Below are 25,236 nucleotides of genomic sequence, written 5' to 3'. Positions count from 1 at the left end.
CCAAAGCGGACAATATCATACTAATTCGGGGTTGGATGGTACACGCGGTCCCAACAAGTGGTATCAGAGCCCTGGTTCGGAACGGGTGTGAACAGCGGACTGCGCAGTGTGAGAAAATCTCGGTGTGACGGTGTAACAACAGGACCAAGACCAGAAGATCTGCAAGTGGTGCCTTGTGTCGAAAGTCTTCCCGACAAAAGGAGGTTGGGCGGCGTGTCCCGCAAAATTGTAGCGGCGGTACAAGATGGTAGGCAGATTATCCCTGGAGGGGAGGTCACGATTTGTGTGGTCCTTGGTTGGAGGGGAGGTTTGTTGGGATATCCTCCCAAGTCCCACATCGGATAAAAAGGAGAAATGGAACCAAAATATAATGGTTCAAACCCAACCCATTAGTATGAGGCCTTTTGGGAGGTGCCCAAAAACAAATCCGTGAGGGCTTGGCCCAAAGCGGACAATATCATACTAATTCGGGGTTGTAGTATGAGGCCTTTTGGGAGGTGCCCAAAAACAAATCCGTGAGGGCTTGGCCCAAAGCGGACAATATCATACTAATTCGGGGTTGGATGGTACACGCGGTCCCAACATTAAGTTATACACCAAATTGCCTTCGTCTACTATATCAATTTCGTTCGTTAAATATTTCACTTCAAACCCTGCACCTGTCAAACAAGAAAATATTTAAATCCTGATAACTTATTTTTTTTGTCTTCGTAATTATTCCAAGGCCTCCATCTTCTTAATTCTTAATGGCATGAGGCAGAATTTTGGGAGCAAAGACGTGAGATTCAACGAAATAGACTCTGAACAATTTTGCTGGGGGGACTGCACTAGCAATCTCATGCTCACGCAAAATAGCCATGTCAGTCCTTACTTTGGAAATATATCGAAACATGAAGAAATGAGCTATGGGAGTGTATGAAAAATGAAAGAGCCAAATAAGGTTGTGGAAGTGAGCAAGTGGCTATAGCTAGTCTTGCTAGTTGTCGACTTGTCAAACAAACCAAGCTATTAAAAGTTAAAATCCATAATTCTGACCCTATCATCAGAAATTGTGACATAAATTTCTTGCTTTTCTGTAAGAAAAACACATTCTGTAATTCTTGAATTAAATACACTTTATAAACTTAAGTAATACATTAGAAAATTATTTGATTGAGATTAAAAATTTAAGAGGTGCTGACTATGAACAAGAGTGGAACTAGACATTTAAAAGTAAATAAATGATGTGAAGCAACAATAAGCATCCATTTCAACTCAACTTCCAATTTTTATTAAATGACCAAAACTACATACATCAATAAATAGCTTTTGGCCCAAAAAAAAGGCTGAAAAAAAAATGAACTTTTAATTTTAATTGAAGGCATCAGGATTTGCCAACAGATATGCTTCAATAACCTTAAAGACTCCCATGATCCTGTCATGCCCAGCCTTGAGTACTTCTTCATCAATCTTAGCATCACCTTTTGGATAGTACTTCACAATACTCTGGCAAATGGATCCTCCATCAGGCGTAGGTATAACTTTCTCATCGTAGCAGACCTTTTCCAATGTCTCCATCCATGGCTCCCCATCAAATCTAGTATACGAGCATGCCAAGTTCTCCTCGTCCATTGAATCAATTCTTGTTATCAAATATTTGAAGTCGTTGCCTGCGTAAATTAGATGAACAAAAGAAACAAATGGATATTAGTTAAAGATTCAGTTGTTTACTGTTAATTAGAGTCATAAGGATAGATTAATACCTTCTGCAAAATTAAGCTTCTTGACAGTTCCAGGTCCTCCATTTCCTTCAAGAACCTCCACATTCTTAATGAACGCAGGGAGGATTGTAGGAAGAATGGTGTCAGATTCTTTTAGGAAGACCTTAAACATCTTGGCGGCGGAGACAGCAGTGGGAACCTCGACTTCATGTGTCACGACAGCCATTGTTAAGTGTTAACTGTTAATCAAAGGGATTGAGAAGTATTGTGTATGTTGATGAGTGATCAGTTATAGTGTGAATTTATAGCGCAAGATCTCATAACTTAAGAGACTGTTGTTAAAGTTTTTAGTATTGAGATTTTAGAGAGCAAAGATTCGACGGTCAACAAAGGCTTGCTTTGCACATGTTGATTGATGGTATGAATATCGAAATAATAAAAAAAAAAGATGGAGTAATATATTTTTAATATTCCGAAATAGTATAGGACAGGAAAAAAAAATAATATTTGTAAAATATTATCTTTTAACATTCATTCAATCTTTTTTTTTTTAATACTTGAGAAACACAATGGACCGTAATAACATCGTGATCTACACAATAGAGATAACATTCCCCTTTGAATAACATTCATCAAATTAGTGATAATTTTGTAGTAGAGAAAACTCGAGAACTCGAGACTTTTCACTCCTCATATCTTCGACAACATATGGAAAGGTCAACCAAGTCACACTTGATTATTACATTCATTCTTCTTTGAGGTTTAACTTTATTAGAATATCATTTCGTTGTTGATATTGATACAGTATAATATTTAATTATTTATTTTAATTGAAAATGTTTAGTCTCTTATATTTACTATATAATCTCATTAGAAATTAATAATATATTTTCGTTTTTTCTGTAATAGCTAAAATTTTTAACTAAAGATTATGGGTGATTAATAGTATTTATTTAAAAAAAAAAAAGCTATGTTCCACTATAAGTTTTACCAATCAGTATAACACACTCTCAAAATAAAAAATATCATATAGTAATCAAAATTTTATTGGTTAACAAAAAAACTATTAATTATAATAAATAAATTATTGAAAAATAATATTCTTTAGTCAAACTTGATGAGCTTGTTATTAAAATCATACTTTGTTACTTACTCAAAACTGAGCAATTTTGAATGATTTTGTTTTTTATTATTTAAGCAAAAAATGTTTGTATGTTGACAAAGTCACGAGTATGTATCACATAATTTACTCCCTATTTTTAAAAGAAAAGATAGTGGAAAGAGAACAAAGACTTGACTTGGTACTAGTGATCAGCAGCCAGTAGATATAAAATTCAATCTGATCAGCAGCCAGTCTACAGAGGTTAGCTGCGAAATGAATTATTGAATTTGTTTTCTTTTTTCTCTCTTTCAAGTTTGCATTGCTATTGGTCCACTCGAAAGTCCAAATAGGCTAGCTGTCAAATTATTATTATGGAATAAATAATTAAAAATGATAATAACAATTTATGTGAAATTAAAATGATAGTCCCAGTATAAAAATTATAATCTAACCATTGTTTCTGCAGATGAGATGATTCTTACAACAGAAACTCTTGTCTTTCTTGGCATCTGGACAACTACCATATTGGTTCCATTGAAAAGTCAAAATAGGGTAGCTGAAATTGAATTTGTTTTTAGTCTTTCTTGACACGTGCATGTGCATGCGCATGTGCATGTGCATGTCCCTCCAAATGGCTAGTTCTCCTGTCAAAAATCGAACAAGTATTTTATGTTAAACTGAAGGAAATGTTTAACTATAAATAGCAGAGCCATACGATCGAGCTTTACACCTCGTCCTTGTATAATCTATAATTAATTATTTAAATCATATAGTTTGTAACTATGGGTATTGTGACTTATGAAGGCAAAATTGAGAGCTCAATCCCACCCGCCAGGCTGTTCAGGATGATCATCCTGGAACCTGAAATCTATGTCCCTAAGGTTCTGCCTGGTGCTATCACTAGTTTCGAGACTCTTCAAGGAGATGGAGGCCCTGGAACTATCAGGAAAATGAGCTTTGGAAATGGTTAGTACATATTTTGAAATTAATACCGTTAAATTCACAATATATATGTTTTCTAATAACTTGATTTTCAAAACGTTCAGGCAGTCCAATATCGCATGTTGTCGAGACGGTTGATTGGCTGGACAAAGAGAATTGTATATTTCACTATTCTATAATTGGAGGCGATCCAACTCTGATAGATACAAGTAAACTCGAGAAAATGTCTTTCGTGCTAAAGCTTGAACCTACTCCCAGCGGTGGAACCATGGCCACAAGAAGCTGCAAGGGATATACAGTGGATGGCGCTGATGTGGACGAAGAGGAAGTTCGAACTAGTCTAATCAAGACCATTGAAGTCTTTAAAGGAGTTTTCAAGCTATATGAAGCTTATGCTATAGCAAATCCTGATGCATAATTATATATTTACATGCCTATTTTTTTTTAATTAATAAGCCATTGTTATGAGCAAAACCCAGTTGCAATAAAACATCTTAATAAATCTAATCCTTTTTTTTTTTTTTATAACTAAAAAGTTTAATTATCTTGGATCATGGAGTGTAAAAGTTTTTAGTACTTCCAGTAAAGTATTGTACTTATTTTTTTATAATAATGTCATCAACTTTGTCTATTTTCTTCATGTTATTACTATATATATGCACCTCCAAATTAAATTAATTTGATTATACAAATTAATTTTAGTTCAATGCTTTGCTTTGCATTTTTTGGTATCCGATGACTTAAAAATCAATTAAAGAAAAAAATATTTTAATTTCTAGTCAAAGGATAAATTAAAATATTAAAAAAATAATTTCATTAAAAAAAAAAAAGAAAGATGCTTTTACAAACTCACATTAAAATAAATGAAATTAATTTCAAAAAATTGCATATATATAAATATATACTCATAAGTTCATTAATCAATATAGAAACTATTGGTCTTAATTGACTTTTGATAACTACCGATTTGCTGATGACCTTAACAATCTTAATTAAACATATATAATATTCATAATAGTCATCAGGATTTGCTTAGAGGTGTGCTTAATTCAACTGCCTTAAAATTTTCCATAATTTGTTTTTCCCCAACCATGATTTAACACATTGATTTTATATTTTCAAGATGTTAACGTTTAAATTAAATTAAAATACCAATTTATATTTTCTTTTAATATGGTAACGTGTTGTTAGTATTTTGGAATTTAAAATTTTATTTTTAAAATTATTTTCAGAAATTATATAAATACTCATGAAAGTGAATATCTTTCCAAGATAAATATTATCAAAATGAAGTATAATTTAGCCAATCAAATGGTTTTCGGGTTGGCTTTAAATTTAATAAGTGTGTTTAAGAAATGATAATTTATTTTTACATATATGACTAGGCAAAGCCCATGTAAGAAATCTTAAGAAAGGAGATTAAAAAATTTTCAACTCAGCTTTTTAATTTTTTAATTTTTAATTTTTTTTTTTTTTTTTTGCTTTAGGTTAAAATATCTCAAAATCATCAAATTTTCAACCCACTAAAGTGGAATGTTGAAAAGAGTTAAAAGTTTTAATTTTTTATATTATCTATATTATTTCATTAAAAAATAATTTTAATCAATTTATATATTTAAAACAAAAACTTTCATGAAAAAAGATATTTATAATCTTCATATTTAGCCTCCGTTTATTTCCGTAAAATAACATGCAGAAAAATATTTTTCACAATTTTCCGTTGTTTAAGGCGTTCAAAAAAACAAGTCAATGGAAAATATTTTTCTGATTAAAGAAAAATTAAGTCATTTTTTAAGGAAAATAACTTCTCAATTTCAAAATAGTAAAACATTTCCCGGACGTTGACAAATTTTATAAATCCACATTTTTCTAATTTATTAATCATCATAGTCATTATTACAGGTCACCATTTACCACCGACCACTACCACCGCTGGCCACCGGCGGCTTTCATAATTTATATTTTTTTTTCATTCTTCTCATATTTAACAATAAAATTTTAAAATTATAAAAGTTCTATTATTATTATTAATATTTTTATGGTCTTATGAGATAAAGACTTTAATTAATATTTTTAACTAATTTTAAATATTACAACCAAATAACAAAAAATAAATCATTTGGAAAATATTTTTTAAAGAAAATATTTTCCACGAAAAATATTTTTCAGCAAATTATTTTACAGAAACAAACAGAGTATTAATATTATCTTCTAAGAATAATTAAACAATACAAAATTATTAAACATTATAAAAAAAATACCATTACCCTACCATACTTTTATCTTATCATAGCTTTTTTTTTTTTTTTTTTTTTTTTTTGGTTTTTTATTTACAAAAAGGAGAGATAAACCTCTGAGCATTTAGCTCGCCGTAGTTTATTAAAGTTTCTTTCACCCATTGCAAACCAGGTATATACAGGTATCAGTGTGTAGTACTACGTACTACTTCATTATATACATATTTGACCGTCAAAATTGACCATCTAGAAAAGTATTTGAGCAAGATTATTAATAGTCATATGAAGAACCTTAATTTCTACATATCTAGAATGTATGGACCGATAACAGTAATAATAATAATAATTAATAACATCACGATCCTCAATTGGATACTTTCTGTCTCCCGCCATGACACTTGGACAATAGAAACCATGTAGAGCCAGGAGATCTCCAATGTAAAGATGCCAAACAAGAACAAATCAAGATAGAATTTGCATCTACAGTTATAGCCAGCAAATTTGACTTTTAAGTGCGAGCGAGTGCGAATTCTTTGATGTCTCTATCTATAAATACCTTCCTTAGCTCTTGCATTTCCCCACACCCACCAAACATACATTACCTTACTCGTTATTTTTATATTCTTCAAAGATCATGGCTGTTGTTACTACTCAGACTGAGATTGCTACTGCAGTTCCCCCAGCCAAGTTGTTCAAGGCTTTACTCTTTGAAGCTCATGTCTATGCCCCTAAAATTCTCCACCAGTTCATCAAAAGCATCGATATTCTTCAGGGAGATGGAGGTGCTGGAACTATTAAGAAAACCAACTTTGTAGAAGGTTTGTCTGTTTGTTTGTTTATTTGGGTGCATTGCAATATAACTGTTGATATAAAAAGAATTAGTTGATCAGAATTTGAATATTTGATTTTTTTTTTTTCGACATGCAGGGTTTGGAGTCTACTTAAAGGTCAAGGTAGATGCAGTAGATGAAGCCAACTTGAAATTCGTCTACACTGCGTTTGAAGGTGAGCCGTGGGTAGATACGGTAGAAAAAGCTACGTATGAGACACAAGTAGTAGCTGCTCCTGGCGGAGGATCCATCTACAAGGCCACCAACAAGTACTACCCTAAGGGCAACGCTGAGATCGATATCAGCAAAATCAAGGATGCTGAAGAGAAGACCGAAGGACTTGTCAAGGCTGTTGAAGCCTATCTTGTGGCAAATCCTGATGCCTGAAACTAAAATTTCATAAGCCGTGTCCCAATTACTGCCCATCGATCTTGCTTGTTTCTTTTTCTCTTTTCTATGAGTGTTTTTGGCATGATAATAAAGTTTGTGTGTGCAGTATTGGGTTGAATGGATGGCTTTTAGCATTTGTATTTGTTTTTGGATTTTGGAGAGTGAAAATGTAAAATGCCTTGACTTGCAATAAACATTCTATTTCTACTAATATTTTCTTGTTCTTGATTAATGTTGTGTTTAATCTAATAATTTTGGGGTTTCGCCCATGTATCTATATATGTCACTGTCGACGCAAATGCTAGACAGTTGATACTTTGACTATATGTTAAGATTTATTCTTTTTTTTATTTAGGGTTATAATTTCTCTCGAAAGTGTAATTATGAAAATTAAATTTGTATTCTTACTCTTATAAATTTTTGAGATCACTTATCATCCAAGTAACTGGAGAAAATGTTGAATTTAAATCTTCAATTTAAGACTTAGGTTTTGACTCTATGTATCTTATTATTGGTAAAAAAGTAATATATTATTACTTCTTTTTTTTTTAGTATATATAATATTACTTTTTTAAATATCCTTTCAAAATTTTAAAAATAATAATAACAATAGACAGAAACTCAATCTTATCATCCAAGAGGAGAAGAAAACAAGAATAGAAACAAAATGTCTTTTAATTTTACATTTTTTTTTCTTTAATCTTCGATTGTTAATTTTTATTATTTCAAAAGTAAAAATTTAATATCTTACTACTTTTTGAAAAAAAAAAAAAGGATAAATTAATTATAAATTCAAATTTTATGATCTAAATTGACTTAAAAATCAATTTCAAATCGAATTACATATCCAATTATGAAAAAATGAAAAAGCAAAATTTAGCATTTAACTTATTAACGAAAGGAACACTTATTATATTCAAGTAAATAATTCTACTTCTAACCTCCTCATCTAATCATTAGTTGAATTCTTACTGTTTTACTGAAAGTCATGAATATGAAAAAAATTTATCATAATAAAGAAGATGATCAGGACGGAGTTAGATTTTAGAATTTAGAGAGGTTAAAATAAAAATTTTAAAAGTCGAGGGACCAAAATAAAGAAAAATATTTTTTTTATTAAATTATAAAGCAAAAATAGGAAAAATTCTAGAGTTTAGAGGGGCCCGGCCTCCCCAGCCCCATCCCTCCGCCCATGAAGATGACATATTTACCGTATGTGGCCAAAAAATTTCATTAATGTGTACAATTAATTTCGCATAGCTTAGACTTAATAATTTAATAACATAGATTTACGTTACTTACAAAAAAAATCTCAAAACAATAGAATAATAATTAATTCAAAGAAATATAATTTTTAATTATGTTTTTTTTCATATTTTTTTTTTATTTTAAGGATTGATAAATTCTAATTGTTGTAATTTTTTGATTAATAATATAGTCAAATTATTATTCATTAAATAAAAAATAAGATTTTTAATTATTTTAATTACACATTTCTCAAGTGCCATATTTTTAAATTTACAGCCAATCAAGTAATGGTCTGATTTGTTTTATCACTTATGTAAAGAGTGGGAGATTTTAATTTCAAATCCTCTTTACTACAGGTAGTTTTTAAAGACGACTACCCTTATTATATAGCCCTTCCATAAATTAAAAAATATATATTTTTTAAATCTACAAATGTGAATAACTAGATGTGATTTGATAGTCAAAGGCATTTAAAATCTTATTTTTGTTATTAATTTTTTAAAAAATGAAGATACCTACTTAATGCGTCCCACGTTGCTTAGGAGCGACGAAATTGGGCTTCTCCATGAAATCCTCGTATGAAATGTGCGCTGTCTGAAGTACTCCAAAATTTATTTATTTATTTTAATTTTAAAATTGATCCTATCAACAGAAGCTCTCTTATAATTTTTTTTATTCGTTACACGATGCCGAAATAATATTATGGATTATAGAATACAGTAGTTTTCTTCTGATTTACTAATTTGATAAAAACATTTATAGTCGAAACAAACACACCTGATTGATAGAAACATTATATTATTTGTTAGAATACAATAAAATTATGTAAATCATTAATTATATCAATAGAAGTTGTGTGATTATTACAATATAATAAATTAATTAGGCGGCTTTCAGTATAAATTAATTCATAATTAATTGTACTCTGGCATTGGAATTTCTTATGTTGCAAGTTCCATGGTCTATAATACTGGCTTCTCTTTAACATCTTACATATGCAACAAACACAATCACCCCTCTCTCTCTTTAGATTTAATTTTTTATATTATTCATGCAAAAATATATATTTATAATATTCATATCTAATATTATCTTTTTATTATTATTTTTTAACAAAAGGGAGAGGATAAACTTTCTTTCACCCATTCCAAACCAAGTGTATAAAGGTAACAATATGTTATAATATAGCACCGTCAAAATGGACCATCTAGAAGGTAATTGATCAATATTATTAATAATTAAAGAACCTTAATTTATATATATCTAGAAGGTATGGACCAATAATTATAATTAATAACATCATGATCCTCAATTGATTATTTTATGTCTAGCGCCATTACACTTGGTCAATGGAAACAACCTGCGCCAAAAGATCTGCAATATAAAAATGCTAAACAAAAACAAATCAAGATAGCATTTACGTTTATATTACAAACCTGCACATTTTGACTCAAGTGCGAGTGAATGCCAATCCTTTGTTATCTGTGTATAAATACCTCCCTTAGCTCTTGCATTTTTCGCCACAAACACCAAGTATACATTTCCTAATACCTTCTTCTATATTTTTACTTTGTTTCAAATTAAGGATTACCATGGCTATTCTTACTACTCAGACTGAGATTGCTACTGCAGTCCCCCCAGCCAAGTTGTACAAGGCCTTACTCCTTGAAGCTCATGTCTATGCCCCTAAAATTCTCCCCCAGTTCATCAAAAGCATCGTGCTTCTTCAGGGAGATGGAGGAGTTGGAACCATTAAGCAAACCGACTTTAAAGAAGGTTTGTTTGCTTACTTATTTTATTCGGGTGTATTGCAATAGTTGTTGATTAAAAAGAATTAGTTTGAACATTTGATTTTACATTATGATCACTAAATACTAAAACATTCATTTTTCCAGGGTTTGGGGTGTATTTAAAGGTGAAGGTAGATGCAGTAGATGAAGGGAATTTGAAATTCATCTACACTGCATTTGAAGGTGAACCATGGGTACAGACAGTAGAGAAAGTTACATATGAGGCAGAAGTAGTAGCTACTCCTGGCGGAGGTTCCATCTACAAGGCCACCAACAAGTACTACCCTAAGGGCAACGCTGAGATCGATCCCAGCAAAATCAAGGAGGCTGAGGATATGACCGATGGATTTATCAAGGCTGTTGAAGCCTATCTTGTGGCAAATCCTGATGCCTAAAACTAAAATTTCATCAGTCATGACCTAATTACTGCCCATCGATCTTGCCTGTTTTCTTTTTTTTTTTTTTATAATAATGTCATCAACTTTTTCTATTTTCTTCATGTTATTACTCCTGAAACACACACACACACATATATATATATATAAATGAAATTACTTTCAAAAAATTGCATATATATAAATATATACTCATAAGTTCATTAATCAATATAGAAACTATTGGTCTTAATTGACTTTTGATAACTACGGATTTGCCGATGACCTTAACAATCTTAATTAAACATATATAATATTCATAATAGTCATCAGGATTTGCTTAGAGGTGTGCTTAATTCAACTGTCTTAAAATTTTCCATAATTTGTTTTTCCCCAACCATAATGTAATACATTGATTTTATATTTTCAAGATGTTAACGTTTAAATTAAATTAAAATACCAATTTATTATATTTTCTTTTAATATGGTAACGTGTTGTTAGTATTTTGGAATTTAAAATTTTATTTTTAAAATTATTTTCAGAAATTATATAAATACTCGTGAAAGTGAATATCTTTCCAAGATAAATATTATCAAAATAAAGTATAATTTAGCTAATCAGGTGATTTTTTGGTTTGCTTTAAATTTAATAAGTGTGTTTGAGAAATGAGAATTTATTTTTACATATATAACTAGGCAAAGGCCCATGTAAGAAATCTTAAGAAAGGAGATTAAAAAATTTTCAACTCAGCTTTTTATTTTATTTTATTTTATTTTTGCTTTAGGTTAAAATATCTCAAAATCATCAAATTTTCAACCCACTAAAGTGGAATGTTGAAAAGACTTAAAAGTTTTAATTTTTTATATTATCTATATTATTTCATTAAAAAATAATTTTAATCAATTTATATATTTAAAACAAAAACTTTCATGAAAAAAGATATTTATTCATATTTAGCCTCCGTTTATTACCGTAAAATAACGTGCAGAAAAATATTTTTCACAATTTTCTGTTGTTTGGGGCGTTCAGTAAAATAAATCAACGGAAAATATTTTTCTGATTAAAAAAAAATAAGTCATTTTTTAAGGAAAACAACTTCTCAATTTCGAGATAATAAAACATTTTCCGGACGTTGATAAACCTTATAAATCCACATTTTTTGTAATTTATTAATCATCATAGTCATTACTATCAGTCACCATTTACCACCGACCACCATCGCTGGCCACCGGCAGCTTTCATAATTTACATTTTTTTTTTCATTCTTCTCATATTTAACAATAAAATTTTAAAATTATAAAATTTCTATTATTATTAATATTTTTATGGTCTTATGAGAAAAAGAATTTAATTAATATTTTTAACTAATTTTAAATATTACAACCAAACAATAAAAAATCAATCATTTGGAAAATATTTTTTACAAGTTATTTTACAGAAACAAACGAAATATTAATATTATCTTCTAAGAATAATTAAACAATACAAAATTATTAAACATTATAAAAAAAATACCATTACCCGACCATACTTTTTATCTTATCATAGCATTTTTTTTTTTTTTTTGGTTTTTTATTTACAAAAAGGAGAGATTAAACCTCTGAGCATTTAGCTCGCCGTAGTTTATTAAAGTTTCTTTCACCCATTGCAAACCAGGTGTACACAGGTAACAGTATATAGTACTACTACTTCATCATATACATATATGAACGTCAAAATGGACCATCTAGAAAAGTATTTGAACAACATTATTAAAACTCCGACCAAGAACCTTAATTTCTATATCTAGAATGTGTGAACCAATAACAGTAATAATAATAATAATAATAATAATAATTAATATCATCATGATCCTCAATTGAATACTTTCTGTCTCCCGCCATTACACTTGGACAATAGAAACCATGCAGAGCCAGGAGATCTCCAATGTAAAGATGCCAAACAAGAACAAATCAAGATAGAATTTGCATCTACAGTTATAGCCAGCAAATTTGACTTTTAAGTGCCAGCGAGTGCGAATTCTTTGATGTCTCCATCTATAAATACCTTCCTTAGCTCTTGCATTTCCCCACACCCACCAAACATACATTACCTTACTCGTTATTTTTATATTCTTCAAAGATCATGGCTGTTGTTACTACTCAGACTGAGATTGCTACTGCAGTTCCCCCAGCCAAGTTGTTCAAGGCTTTACTCTTTGAAGCTCATGTCTATGCCCCTAAAATTCTCCACCAGTTCATCAAAAGCATCGATATTCTTCAGGGAGATGGAGGTGCTGGAACTATTAAGAAAACCAACTTTGTAGAAGGTTTGTCTGTTTGTTTGTTTATTTGGGTGCATTGCAATATAACTGTTGATATAAAAAGAATTAGTTCATCAGAATTTGAATATTTGATTTTTTTTTTTCGACATGCAGGGTTTGGAGTCTACTTAAAGGTCAAGGTAGATGCAGTAGATGAAGCCAACTTGAAATTCGTCTACACTGCGTTTGAAGGTGAGCCGTGGGTAGATACGGTAGAAAAAGCTACGTATGAGACACAAGTAGTAGCTGCTCCTGGCGGAGGATCCATCTACAAGGCCACCAACAAGTACTACCCTAAGGGCAACGCTGAGATCGATATCAGCAAAATCAAGGATGCTGAAGAAAAAACCGAAGGACTTGTCAAGGCTGTTGAAGCCTATCTTGTGGCAAATCCTGATGCCTGAAACTAAAATTTCATAAGCCGTGTCCCAATTACTGCCCATCGATCTTGCTTGTTTCTTTTTCTCTTTTCTACGAGTGTTTTTGGCATGATAATAAAGTTTGTGTATGCAGTATTGGGTTGAATGGATGGCTTTTAGCATTTGTATTTGTTTTTGGATTTTGGAGAGTGAAAATGTAAAATGCCTTGAACTTGCAATAAATATTCGATTTCTACTAATATTTTCTTGTTCTTGATTAATATTGTGTTTAATCTAATAATTTTGGTTTCGCCCATGTATCTATATATGTCACTGTCGACGCAAATGCTAGACAGTTGATACTTTGACTATATGTTAAGTTTTATTTTTTTTTATTTAGGGTTATAATTTCTCTCGGGCTGTATGTAAAAGTGTAATTATGAAAATTAAATTTGTATTCTTACTCTTATAAAATTTTGAGATCACTTACCATCTAAGTAACAGGGGAAAATGTTGAATTTAAATCTTCAATTTAAGACTTAGGTTTTGACTCTATGTATCTTATTATTGGTAAAAAAGTAATATATTATTACTTCTTTTTTTTTAGTATATATAATATTACTTTTTTAAATATCCTTTCAAAATTTTAAAAATAATAATAACAATAGACAGAAACTCAATCTTATCATCCAAGAGGAGAAGAAAACAAGAATCGAAACAAAATGTCTTTTAATTTTACATTTTTTTTTCTTTAGTCTTCGATTGTTAATTTTTATTATTTCAAAAATAAAAATTTAATATCTTACTACTTTTTGAAAAAAAAAAAAAAGGATAAATTAATTACAAATTCAAATTTTATGATCTAAATTGACTTAAAAATCAATTTCAAATCGAATTACATATCCAATTATGAAAAAAATGAAAAAGCAAAATTTAACATTTAACTTATTAACGAAAGGAACACTTATTTTATTCAAGTAAATTATTCTATTTCTAACCTCTTCATCTAACTATTAGTTGAATTCTTACTATCCTACTGAAAGTCGTGAATATCAAAAAAATTTATCAAAATAAAGAAGATGATCAGGTGGGAGTTAGATTTTAGAATTCAGAGTGGTCAAAATAAAAATTTTAAAAGTCAAGGGACCAAAATGAAGAAAAATATTTTTTTTATTAAATTATAAAGCAAAAATAGGAAAAATTCTAGAGTTTAGAGGGGCCCGGCCTCCCCAGTCCCATCCCTCCGCCCATGAAGATGACATATTTACCGTTTGTGGCCAAAAAATTTCATTAATATGTACAATTAATTTTGCATAGCTTAGAATTAATAATTTAATAACATAGATTTATGTTACTTACCAAAAAAAATCTCAAAACAATAGAATAATAATTAATTCAACGAAATATAATTTTTAATTATGTTTTTTTTCATATTTTTTTTATTTTAAGGATTGATAAATTCTAATTGTTGTAATTTTTTGGATTAATAATATAGTAATTATTATTCATTAAATAAAAAATAATTAAATTTCTTAATTATTTTAATTACACATTTCTCAATTGCCATATTTTTTAATTTACGGCCAATTAAGTGGTGATCTGATTTGTTTTCTCATTTATGTGAAGAGTGAGAGATCTTAATTTCAAATGCTCTTGACTACAGTTATTTTTTAAGGACGACTACTCCATAAATTAAAAAATATATTTTTTTTAATCTACAAATGTGAATAACTAGGTGTGATTTGATATTCAAAGGCATTTAAAATCTTATTTTTTTTATTAATTTTTAAAAAAATGACGATACGTACTTAATGCGTCCCACGTTGCTTAGGTGCGACAAAATTGGGCTGCTCCATGAAATCCTCATATGGAATGTGCGCTGTCTGAAGCACTCGCAAAATTTTTTTATTTTTTTAAATTTTAAAATTGATTCTATCAACAGAAGCTCTCTTCATAATTTTTTTTATTCGTTTGAAATAAGATTATAGATTATAGAATATAATAGTCTTCTTCTGATTCAGTAATTTGATGAAAACACTTATAATCCAAACAAACACACCTGATTGATAAAAACACTACATTATTTTTTAGAATACGATAAAATTATGTAAATCATTAATTATATCAATAAAAGTTGTGTGATTATTACAATATAATAAATTAATTAGGGGGCTTTCAGTATAAATTAATTCATAATTAATTGTACTCTGGCATTGGAATTTCTTATGTTGCAAGTTCCAAGGTCTATAATACTGGCTTCTCTTTAACGTCTTACATATGCAACAAACACAATCACCTTTCTCTCTTTAGATTTATTTTTTTATATTATTCATGCAAAAAAATGTATTTATAATATTCGTATCTAACATTATCTTTTTTTTTTATTTTATAACAAAAGGGAGAGGATAAACTTTCTTTCACCCATTCCAAACCAAGTGTATAAAGGTAACAATATATTACAATGTAGCACCGTCAAAATGGACCATCTAGAAAGAAATTGAACAATATTATTAATAATTAAAGAACCTTAATTTATATATATCTTGAAGGTATGGACCAATAATAACAATAATAATTAATAACATCATGATCCTCAATTGAATAATTTATGTCTAGCGCCATTACACTTGGTCAAAGGAAACAAGCTGCGCCAAGAGACCTGCAATGTAAAAATGCTAAACAAAAACAAATCAAGATAGCATTTACATTTATATTGAAAACCTGCACATTTTGACTCAAGTGCGAGTGAATGCCAATCCTTTGTTATCTGTGTATAAATACCTCCCTTAGCTCTTGCATTTTTCGCCACAAACACCAAGTATACATTTCCTAATACCTTCTTCTATATTTTTACTTTGTTTCAAATTAAGGATTACCATGGCTATTCTTACTACTCAGACTGAGATTGCCACTGCAGTCCCCCCAGCCAAGTTGTACAAGGCCTTACTCCTTGAAGCTCATGTCTATGCCCCTAAAATTCTCCCCCAGTCCATCAAAAGCATCGTGCTTCTTCAGGGAGATGGAGGAGTTGGAACCATTAAGCAAACCGACTTTAAAGAAGGTTTGTTTGTTTACTTATTTTATTCGGGTGTATTGCAATAGTTGTTGATTAAAAAGAATTAGTTTGAACATTTGATTTTTTTACATTATGATCACTAAATACTAAAACATTCATTTTTCCAGGGTTTGGGGTGTATTTAAAGGTGAAGGTAGATGCAGTAGATGAAGGGAATTTGAAATACATCTACACTGCATTTGAAGGTGAACCATGGGTAGACACAGTAGAGAAAGCTACATACGAGGCAGAAGTAGTAGCTACTCCTGGCGGAGGTTCCATCTACAAGGCCACCAACAAGTACTACCCTAAGGGCAACGCTGAGATCGATCCCAGCAAAATCAAGGAGGCTGAGGATATGACCGATGGATTTGTCAAGGCTGTTGAAGCCTATCTTGTCGCAAATCCTGATGCCTAGAACTAAAATTTCATCAGTCATGACCTAATTACTGCCCATCGATCTTGCCTGTTTTCTTTTTTTTTTTCTGTCCTCTTTCCATGAATGCCAAAATTTGTTTTGGCTTTGGTAATAAAATTATTGTTGGATTGAACTTGAATGGATGGCTTTTAGCATTTGTATTTGGATTTTGGAGTGAAAATGTAAAATGCGTGGACTTGCAATAAATATTCTACTAAAATTTTATTTTCCTTCATAAGATGATGCATTTCTTTCTCGAGTATGTTGACTCTAATAATTTTTTTTGGTTTGGACTAAGTAACTATGTCCTCGGTACACAAGTATAAGTTATTTTATCCATAAATATTAGTTTGAGAAAATTAAAAATGATATTTTATAAAATATATATATATATATTTTAAATATTTTTGCAAAATTTAGATTATTGATTGCATTCCTTAATATATATGTCGAGCTAAAAAAAGACACTTATTTTTTAAAAAGAAAGGAGTATATACCAAATACATTAATTATAAATGATGTGAAATTAAACATAATTTAATCACATTACTGAACTTCTGAATTGATAATATAGTCAAATTATTATTCATTCAAAAAATAAATAAATAAATAAATTTTAATTATTTTAATTATAAATTTTTCAAATATTATATTTGTAAATCTATAAATATAGCACTCGCTGGATGTGAATATAATTTGATATTCAAAAGATATTTAAAATTTTTTTTTTTTTTATTAATTTGGGCTGCTCCATGAAATACTCGCATGAAATGTGCCCTGTCTGAAGTACTCTTCAGTTTTTTTTTTTTTTTTAAATTTTAAAATTCTATCTGAAGCTCTCCCTATTTTTTGTTGATTATACAACATTAACCCTAAGTCACTTGTGGTAGAAAGTGATTCGAATTTGAGACATCTCACTTTTTATATGAGTGAAAAGCCAATTAAATCACACATGATTGATAGAAAATTTATATTTTTATTATAATACAATAAGATTATGTTAATAATTAATTTTACAATAAAATAAATTAAAATATTATTACTAGGCGGCTTTCAATATAAATTGAGCTGGAATATTTCATAATTAATGGTACTCTAACATTAAAAATTCTTATCATGCAAGTTCCATGGTCTATAAATATCTTACTACTTTTTGAAAAAAAAAAAAGGATAAATTAATTATAAATTCAAATTTTATGATCTAAATTGACTTAAAAATCAATTTCAAATCGAATTACATATCCAATTATGAAAAAAATGAAAAAGCAAAATTTAGCATTTATAATTTACGAAAGGAACACTTATTATATTCAAGTAAATTATTCTACTTCTAACCTCTTCATCTAACCATTAGTTGAATTCTTACTATCTTACTGAAAGTCATGAATATGAAAAAAATTTATCAGAGTAAAGAAGATGATCAGGGACGGAGTTAGATTTTAACGGAGTTAGGATTGATAAATTCTAATTGTTGTAATTTTTTGTATTAATAATATAGTCAATTATTATTCATTAAATAAAAATAATAAATTTCTTAATTATTTTAATTACACATTTTTCAAGTGTAATATTTTTAAATTTACGGTCAATCAGGTGATGGTCTGATTTGTTTTTTCACTTATGTAAAGAGCGGGAGATCTTAATTTCAAATCCTTTTGACTACAGATATTTTTTAAGGACGACTACTCTATAAATTAAAAAAATATATTTTTTAAATCTATAAATGTGAATAACTAGTTGTGATTTGATACTCAAAGGCATTTAAAATCTTATTTTTGTTATTAATTGTTAAAAAAATGACGATACGTACTTAATGCGTCCCACGTTGCTTAGGAGCGACAAAATTGTGCTGCTCCATGAAATCCTCGTATGGAATGTGCGCTGTCTGAAGGGAAAGGCCCATTCCAAACCAAGTGTATAAAGGTAACAATATGTTACAATGTAGCACCGTCAAAATGGACCATCTAGAAAGAAATTGAACAATATTATTAATAATAAAGAACCTTAATTTATATATATCTTGAAGGTATGCACCCATAATAATAATTAATAACATCATGATCCTCAATTGAATAATTTATGTCCAGCGCCATTACACTTGGTCAAAGGAAACAAGCTGCGCCAAGAGACCTGCAATGTAAAAATGCTAAACAAAAACAAATCAAGATAGCATTTACATTTATATTACAAACCTGCACATTTTGACTCAAGTGCGAGTGAATGCCAAATCCTTTGTTATCTGTGTATAAATACCTCCCTTAGCTCTTGCATTTTTCGCCACAAACACCAAATATACATTTCCTAATACCTTCTTCTATATTTTTACTTTGTTTCAAATTAAGGATTACCGATCGACTATGGCTATTCTTACTACTCAGACTGAGATTGCTACTGCAGTCCCCCCAGCCAAGTTGTACAAGGCCTTACTCCTTGAAGCTCATGTCTATGCCCCTAAAATTCTCCCCCAGTTCATCAAAAGCGTCGTGCTTCTTCAGGGAGATGGAGGAGTTGGAACCATTAAGCAAACCGACTTTAAAGAAGGTTTGTTTGTTTACTTATTCTATTCGGGTGTATTGCAATAGTTGTTGATTAAAAAGAATTAGTTTGAACATTTGATTTTTTTACATTATGATCACTGAATACTAAAACATTCATTTTTCCAGGGTTTGGGGTGTATTTAAAGGTGAAGGTAGATGCAGTAGATGAAGGGAATTTGAAATACATCTACACTGCATTTGAAGGTGAACCATGGGTAGAGACAGTAGAGAAAGCTACATACGAGGCAGAAGTAGTAGCTACTCCTGGCGGAGGTTCCATCTACAAGGCCACCAACAAGTACTACCCTAAGGGCAACGCTGAGATCGATCCCAGCAAAATCAAGGAGGCTGAGGATACGACCGATGGATTTGTCAAGGCTGTTGAAGCCTATCTTGTCGCAAATCCTGATGCCTAGAACTAAAATTTCATCAGTCATGACCTAATTACTGCCCATCGATCTTGCCTGTTTTCTTTTTTTTTTTTCTGTCCTCTTTTCCATGAATGCCAAAATTTGTTTTGGCTTTGGTAATAAAATTATTGTTGGATTGAACTTGAATGGATGGCTTTTAGCATTTGTATTTGGATTTTGGAGTGAAAATGTAAAATGCGTGGACTTGCAATAAATATTCTACTAAAATTTTCTTTTCCTTCGTAGATGATGCATTTCTTTCTTGAGTATGTTGACTCTAATAATTTTTTTTGGTTTGGACTAAGTAACTATGTCCTCGGTACACAAGTATAAGTTATTTTATCCATAAATATTAGTTTGAGAAAATTAAAAATGACATTTTATAAAATAGATATTTTTTTAAAAAATATTTTTGCAAAATTTAGATTATTGATTGCATTCCTTAATATATATGTGGAGCTAAAAAACTGACACTTATTTTTTAAAAAGAAAGGAGTATATACCAAATACATTAATTATAAATGATGTGAAATTAACTATAATTTAATTACATGATTGAACTTCTGGATTGATAATATAATCAAATTATTATTCATTAAAAAAAATAAATAAATAACTTTTAATTATTTTAATTATAAATTTTTCAAATATTATATTTCTAAATCTATAAATGTGGCACTCACTGGATGTGAATATAATTTGATATTTAAAAGATATTTAAAGTTTTATTTTTATTATTAATTTGGGCTGCTCCATGAAATACTCGCATGAAATGTGCCCTGTCTGAAGTACTCTTCAGTTTTTTTTTTTTTTTTTTTTTTTAAAATTCTATCCGAAGCTCTCCCTATTTTTTTGTTATTACACAACATTAACCCAAAGTCACTTGTGGTCGAAAGTGACTTGAATTTGAAACCTCTCACTTTTTATATATGTAAAAAGACTAATTAAACCACACATGATCGATAGAAAATTTATATTTTTTATTATAATACAATAAAACTATGTTAATAATTAATTTTACAATAAAATAAATTAAAATATTATTATTAGGCGGCTTTCAATATAAATTGAGCTGCAATATTTCATAATTAATAGTACTTTGACATTAAAATTTCTTATCTTGCAAGTTCCATGGTCTATAAATACTGGGCTTTCTTCAACATCTTACATATGCAACAAACACAAACCTTCTCTCTTTAGATTTATCGTTCCCAAACACAAAAAGCTAAGATGGCTATTCTGACTCGTTAAATTGGAGCTACTACTGCAGTCTCCGCTGCAAAAATGTTTAAGGTCTTTGCCCTTGAAGACGCCACCATTATTCCTAAAATTATTCCTCAAGCCATTGAAAGCATTGAAATTCTTGAAGGAAACGGAGGTAATTAAAAGGAAATTGAAACATGTGTGCCACTTTGATTCATTAATTTTTAGTTTTTAACTAATAATGTGTTTTTAATCATATTTACAGGTGACAGATTGAAGTATGTGAAAGATAGAATCGACACAATAGATAAAGATAATTTCACATACAGTTACACAACAATGAAGAGTACATTATGAAGCGGTATGTTAGAAAAAACTTCTTATGAGGTGAAAATAGTGTCGTCTGCTGATGGAGGAAGCACTACTCATTGTATAAGCAAATACTACGCAAAGGGTGATGCTAAAATTGACGAAGAACAAGTGAATTCTTGGGATGCAAATATGATGGCAATGTTTAAAGTTATTGAAGCATACATTTTAGCAAATCCTAATCTCTTTTAAATGAAAATCAAATTTCGATGCATGCAAAATATATATAAAAAAAAAAAAAAAGCTGTAAATGCTTTGAATTCATAATAAATAAATAAATATTGTTATTTGAGTTTCTTTTGGAAATTATTAATTCTACTTCCTTCTTAATTTGTTTTTGTGTTGCTAATTTTTCGAAATTGATCTTTTTCCAATGAGTCGCTGTGAATTGCGTCTTCAATCGTAGTCTAGGCATATGCAAAATTATTAATTCTATTGCATCAACTCTGTCTTTCACATAACCACCTACATATGTTAAAAAGAAAAATTAATAAATTTAGTGTGCAATGCATACTTTAATTAATTATAGCAATGACGATAAACTAATATTTAAGTTTAAAAAATACATACATTTTTTTCAAATAAAAACTATATTGTGAAGTTATAAATATATAAATTGTGAAGTTTAGGCAATCCGCTGGATGAATATATAAAATATACAGAGCGAGCAATCGAAAAATATTTATAATATTGCCATCAATTAAGGTGTGCGTACCGATAATACATAAATCTAATGCCTCAACTTTGTTAATCGGATAGGATCCCTGAAAATAAGTTAATTTAATCTTTATATAAATAATTTATAATTAGAATTTTTATACAAAAATATAAAAATTTATGATTTGTATTTTGTTTCCCTTTTAAGGAAATTTCCACTTTTCTTCCAAATGAAAACATTAGCGCTCACCAAATGTTTCGGCTATTAAATAAAAAATCGGCCTAAAAGCTAGAACCAGACAAGCATGTCGCCAGAAGTTAAGCAATAAAGGACTTTCTGTAATGTAAGAGTGAATTTAGGAACCGACAATTTATATATATCAACTGATAACTTCTTTCTTTTTCTTAGTTCCCATTTCGTCTAGATAAATAAAAATTAATTAAAATAATAGCCTTTAATGCAGAATATATCTTCGTTCCCACCAAAAATCATCTATTAATTATATGAAATTAACTGCTTGGATTTCATTTGGCTAATTTAATTAATTAAATCTTAATTCAAAATCCAAGTTAATTAGAATGCCACTTATAATTAATGCATGCCGTCCAAGTGGGAGAGAATAATAATTGCAGCTTCTCTATTATTCATAACCTATGTAGTTGAATCAACAAGCTTAAGAAACTTGTACCTTTATTATAAATATTACTTTTGCCTCGCAGCACTAACAGCACAGTCTACATTTCAATTCTTCTACACCATTTCTAATTTTTCATCTCCGTTTCTGATTTAAGAAAGAGAAGGAATCATGGGTTCTGTTATCACATTCGCTGACGACTTCACTAGCCCTGTTCCGGCAAAAAAGCTATTCAAAGCCTTGATTCTCGATGCTCCTAATCTACTTCCCAAGCTTCTGCCTCAGGTTGTTAGTATCGAAATAATCGAAGGCGATGGAGGCCCTGGAAGCATCACAAAGATGACATACAATGAAGGTTAGTGTTTTATCTTCCTCACGATTGAAAATTAAGAAATATATATTTATGTGTTTTTTTCATTTTTATGTGAAGGTGGTGAATTGAAGCATGTGAAGCATAGAATTGATGGATTAGACACAGAGAAGTTGACACACAGTTACACATTGATTGAAGGAGATGCTCTGGATGACAAAAATGAATCAATAGCTTTTGAGATTAAGTTTGAAGCTACAGTTGATGGAGGATGTAAGGGTACTAGTGTTAGTAAGTTCCATCCAAAGCCAGGGTTTGAGATTAAGGAAGACGAAGTTAAAAAAGGCAAGGAAAAAGCTGCGGCTCTTTTTAAGGCTGTTGAAGCCTATCTAATTGCTAATCCTGAGGCTTATGCTTAATCAAATGGTGGTGATATTAATTACCTTAATTATCTATCTTAATTATCTATTAAGCCTCCTATTTTATAAGATGTGGCTTTTGTATTTTGCCTACGTGGCATAATAGGCGTCTCTGCCTTAATCAATAAAATTAATAAAAGTTTTCTATTTTACTATCTTTTTATTATCCTAATAATTTATACTTTGCAAAACATGAACTTGATATACGACAGATCGTGGAAAAACAGATGCGCTCTCGCTCTCCAAACAATCGCATACGACACGCCGAATGAGAAACATTGTTTTCTGTTTTATGGGCCATGATAAATTAATAAGCCCATGATAGCGCTACTGTTAGTGAACAACGGGCTGTGGTAATTTTAATAAGGCCAGAAGGTTCAAAACCTATCGTCTAGAAGCCCGATTAAATGGGCCCCCAGTCCAACTTAGTTAGTCGCCGCCCACACTATTTTTCTTTTTTCTCTGCCAAACTTTGAAGTTTGAAACAAGACGAGTCACAGTCAGTGTAGCAGCCATGGAAGATGAAAGGATTTGAAAATTATGTAATTTACTAATTTCTCTGACGGAATTCTAATTCTTTACTATCTGGTTTGTGGTCTTTACCAAATTAACCAAACAGTAATCCATTGCCCATTCAATATAAAGAAGAGCACCGCCTGCTTCTAATCACGGTATAATCTGCAGAAATAATTTGAAAAAATGGGTGTTAGTACCTTCACACAAGAATATACATCACCGGTGGCACCATCACGTATGTTCAAAGCCTTAATTCTTGATTCCAACATTTTGATCCCAAAGCTCCTACCCCAATTCATTAAAAGTGTCGATATAATCCAAGGCGGCCAAGGAGCTGGAACCATTGAGCTCGTCACATTCACTGAAGGTTAGCAATTGATTTAGATTATATGCCCTCTGTGTTTTTTTTTTTTTTTTTTTTTTTCCTCTTTTCACGTGTATTTTCATGCTCCTCGAAGAATATTCAGATAAACGAGAATTATCTAATTATATATGCATGTTTAAGTAATCGTATTAATGTATTTTTATAAAGTGATATTCAGGTAAAATCCTTTCAACAACGATAATTCACTTGAACGGAGCATCTAACTGGCTGATCTAACTATATTATGCAGCTAGCGATTTGAAATATGTGAAGAATCGAATTGAAGAACTAGACGGAGACAATTTGTGGTGCAAATATACTCTGATTGAAGGAGATCCGCTTGGGGACAAGCTTGATTCTATTGCTTATGAAGTCAAGTTTGAGGCAGCAAGTGATGGAGGCTCCATTTGTAAGATTACAAGCAATTATATTACAATTGGAGATTATACCATTGAAGAAGAAGCAATTAAGGATGGAAAGGAGAAAGCTTTTGGGATATACAAGGTTGTTGAATCCTACCTCTTGGAGAATTCTCATGTCTATGCTTAATTAATTTAGCAATCTAGCACCTATTTATCGTTTTATATATATATATATATTGTGTGATTCCTTAATTATACATTTGTACACGCAGTTGATTGTAATTTGATGCATGAAATTGCAAGGAAAAATAAAAATAAAAAAAATAATCATTTTTTGGGTGCTCTCTTTCATTTTCTGAAGAAAGGGTTGCATATGATATCCAGGCTGTATATTCCCCAGTAACATGACCTGCTTGGTGTTAAATAGGACAAGGAAGTTGATCCTCTGAGGATTCAAGAGGACAACATTAGTAGAACCTTCTAGGACTCACATGCTAACACTACGAACAATTGTACGTAGTAACTTGTAAGATGTGAAAATTCCATGGCATCAAGTAAGAATCAATAGTATGTTAACCAAAATTTCTCCCATCCCCTATCATTGTCTTACTATTATAATAATAAAAAAAATCAATTAATATCCACTAATCAATTAGAGCTTTATTGGCAGAGGCAAGTCCTAAGCACCCATAAGAGCCTAATAAGG

At 30.2% G+C, this 25,236-nt stretch overlaps 8 protein-coding genes across 8 annotated transcripts; 7 read left to right on the top strand and 1 right to left on the bottom strand.

Annotated features, from left to right (window-relative positions):
• Positions 1–1,243: 1,243 nt before the first annotated feature.
• Positions 1,244–2,038, bottom strand: LOC105643490 (major allergen Pru ar 1). Its single transcript, XM_012228619.4, has 2 exons — positions 1,743–2,038; positions 1,244–1,649 (listed from the first exon to the last, which is right to left on the bottom strand). The coding sequence occupies exons 1-2, from the start codon at positions 1,924–1,926 to the stop codon at positions 1,351–1,353; spliced, it is 483 nt and encodes a 160-aa protein (XP_012084009.1). The 5' UTR covers positions 1,927–2,038; the 3' UTR covers positions 1,244–1,350.
• Positions 2,039–3,553: 1,515 nt separating this feature from the next.
• On the top strand, positions 3,554–7,319 carry LOC105643489 (uncharacterized). Its single transcript, XM_089724507.1, has 4 exons — positions 3,554–3,768; positions 3,849–4,159; positions 6,547–6,799; positions 6,909–7,319. The coding sequence occupies exons 1-4, from the start codon at positions 3,585–3,587 to the stop codon at positions 7,196–7,198; spliced, it is 1,038 nt and encodes a 345-aa protein (XP_089580633.1). The 5' UTR covers positions 3,554–3,584; the 3' UTR covers positions 7,199–7,319.
• A 2,596-nt stretch (positions 7,320–9,915) lies between these two features.
• On the top strand, positions 9,916–10,738 carry LOC149495161 (major allergen Pru ar 1-like). Its single transcript, XM_089723640.1, has 2 exons — positions 9,916–10,225; positions 10,345–10,738. Exons 1-2 carry the CDS (start codon positions 10,042–10,044, stop codon positions 10,632–10,634), a joined length of 474 nt encoding a protein of 157 aa, XP_089579766.1. The 5' UTR covers positions 9,916–10,041; the 3' UTR covers positions 10,635–10,738.
• A 1,935-nt stretch (positions 10,739–12,673) lies between these two features.
• Positions 12,674–13,535, top strand: LOC149495160 (major allergen Pru ar 1-like). The gene is made up of 2 exons (XM_089723639.1): positions 12,674–12,922; positions 13,031–13,535. The coding sequence occupies exons 1-2, from the start codon at positions 12,739–12,741 to the stop codon at positions 13,318–13,320; spliced, it is 474 nt and encodes a 157-aa protein (XP_089579765.1). The 5' UTR covers positions 12,674–12,738; the 3' UTR covers positions 13,321–13,535.
• Positions 13,536–16,152: 2,617 nt separating this feature from the next.
• On the top strand, positions 16,153–16,748 carry LOC105643486 (major allergen Pru ar 1-like). The gene is made up of 2 exons (NM_001308812.1): positions 16,153–16,336; positions 16,459–16,748. Exons 1-2 carry the CDS (start codon positions 16,153–16,155, stop codon positions 16,746–16,748), a joined length of 474 nt encoding a protein of 157 aa, NP_001295741.1.
• A 2,263-nt stretch (positions 16,749–19,011) lies between these two features.
• On the top strand, positions 19,012–19,933 carry LOC105643485 (major allergen Pru ar 1). Its single transcript, XM_012228613.4, has 2 exons — positions 19,012–19,289; positions 19,412–19,933. The coding sequence occupies exons 1-2, from the start codon at positions 19,106–19,108 to the stop codon at positions 19,699–19,701; spliced, it is 474 nt and encodes a 157-aa protein (XP_012084003.3). The 5' UTR covers positions 19,012–19,105; the 3' UTR covers positions 19,702–19,933.
• Positions 19,934–22,630: 2,697 nt separating this feature from the next.
• LOC105643483 (major allergen Pru ar 1-like) lies at positions 22,631–23,443 on the top strand. The gene is made up of 2 exons (XM_089723939.1): positions 22,631–22,914; positions 22,990–23,443. The coding sequence occupies exons 1-2, from the start codon at positions 22,731–22,733 to the stop codon at positions 23,286–23,288; spliced, it is 483 nt and encodes a 160-aa protein (XP_089580065.1). The 5' UTR covers positions 22,631–22,730; the 3' UTR covers positions 23,289–23,443.
• Positions 23,444–23,573: 130 nt separating this feature from the next.
• On the top strand, positions 23,574–24,892 carry LOC149495159 (major allergen Pru ar 1-like). Its single transcript, XM_089723940.1, has 2 exons — positions 23,574–24,171; positions 24,419–24,892. The coding sequence occupies exons 1-2, from the start codon at positions 23,988–23,990 to the stop codon at positions 24,715–24,717; spliced, it is 483 nt and encodes a 160-aa protein (XP_089580066.1). The 5' UTR covers positions 23,574–23,987; the 3' UTR covers positions 24,718–24,892.
• Positions 24,893–25,236: the final 344 nt, after the last annotated feature.

This window comes from Jatropha curcas, chromosome 7, assembly GCF_041381405.1.
Source record: "Jatropha curcas cultivar XTBG-Jc1 chromosome 7, XTBG_Jcur_1.0, whole genome shotgun sequence".
In the NCBI taxonomy this organism is placed as follows: Eukaryota; Viridiplantae; Streptophyta; class Magnoliopsida; order Malpighiales; family Euphorbiaceae; genus Jatropha; species Jatropha curcas.
Note: the sequence above shows the minus strand (reverse complement) of the source record. Positions and strands in the feature narration are given on the sequence as shown.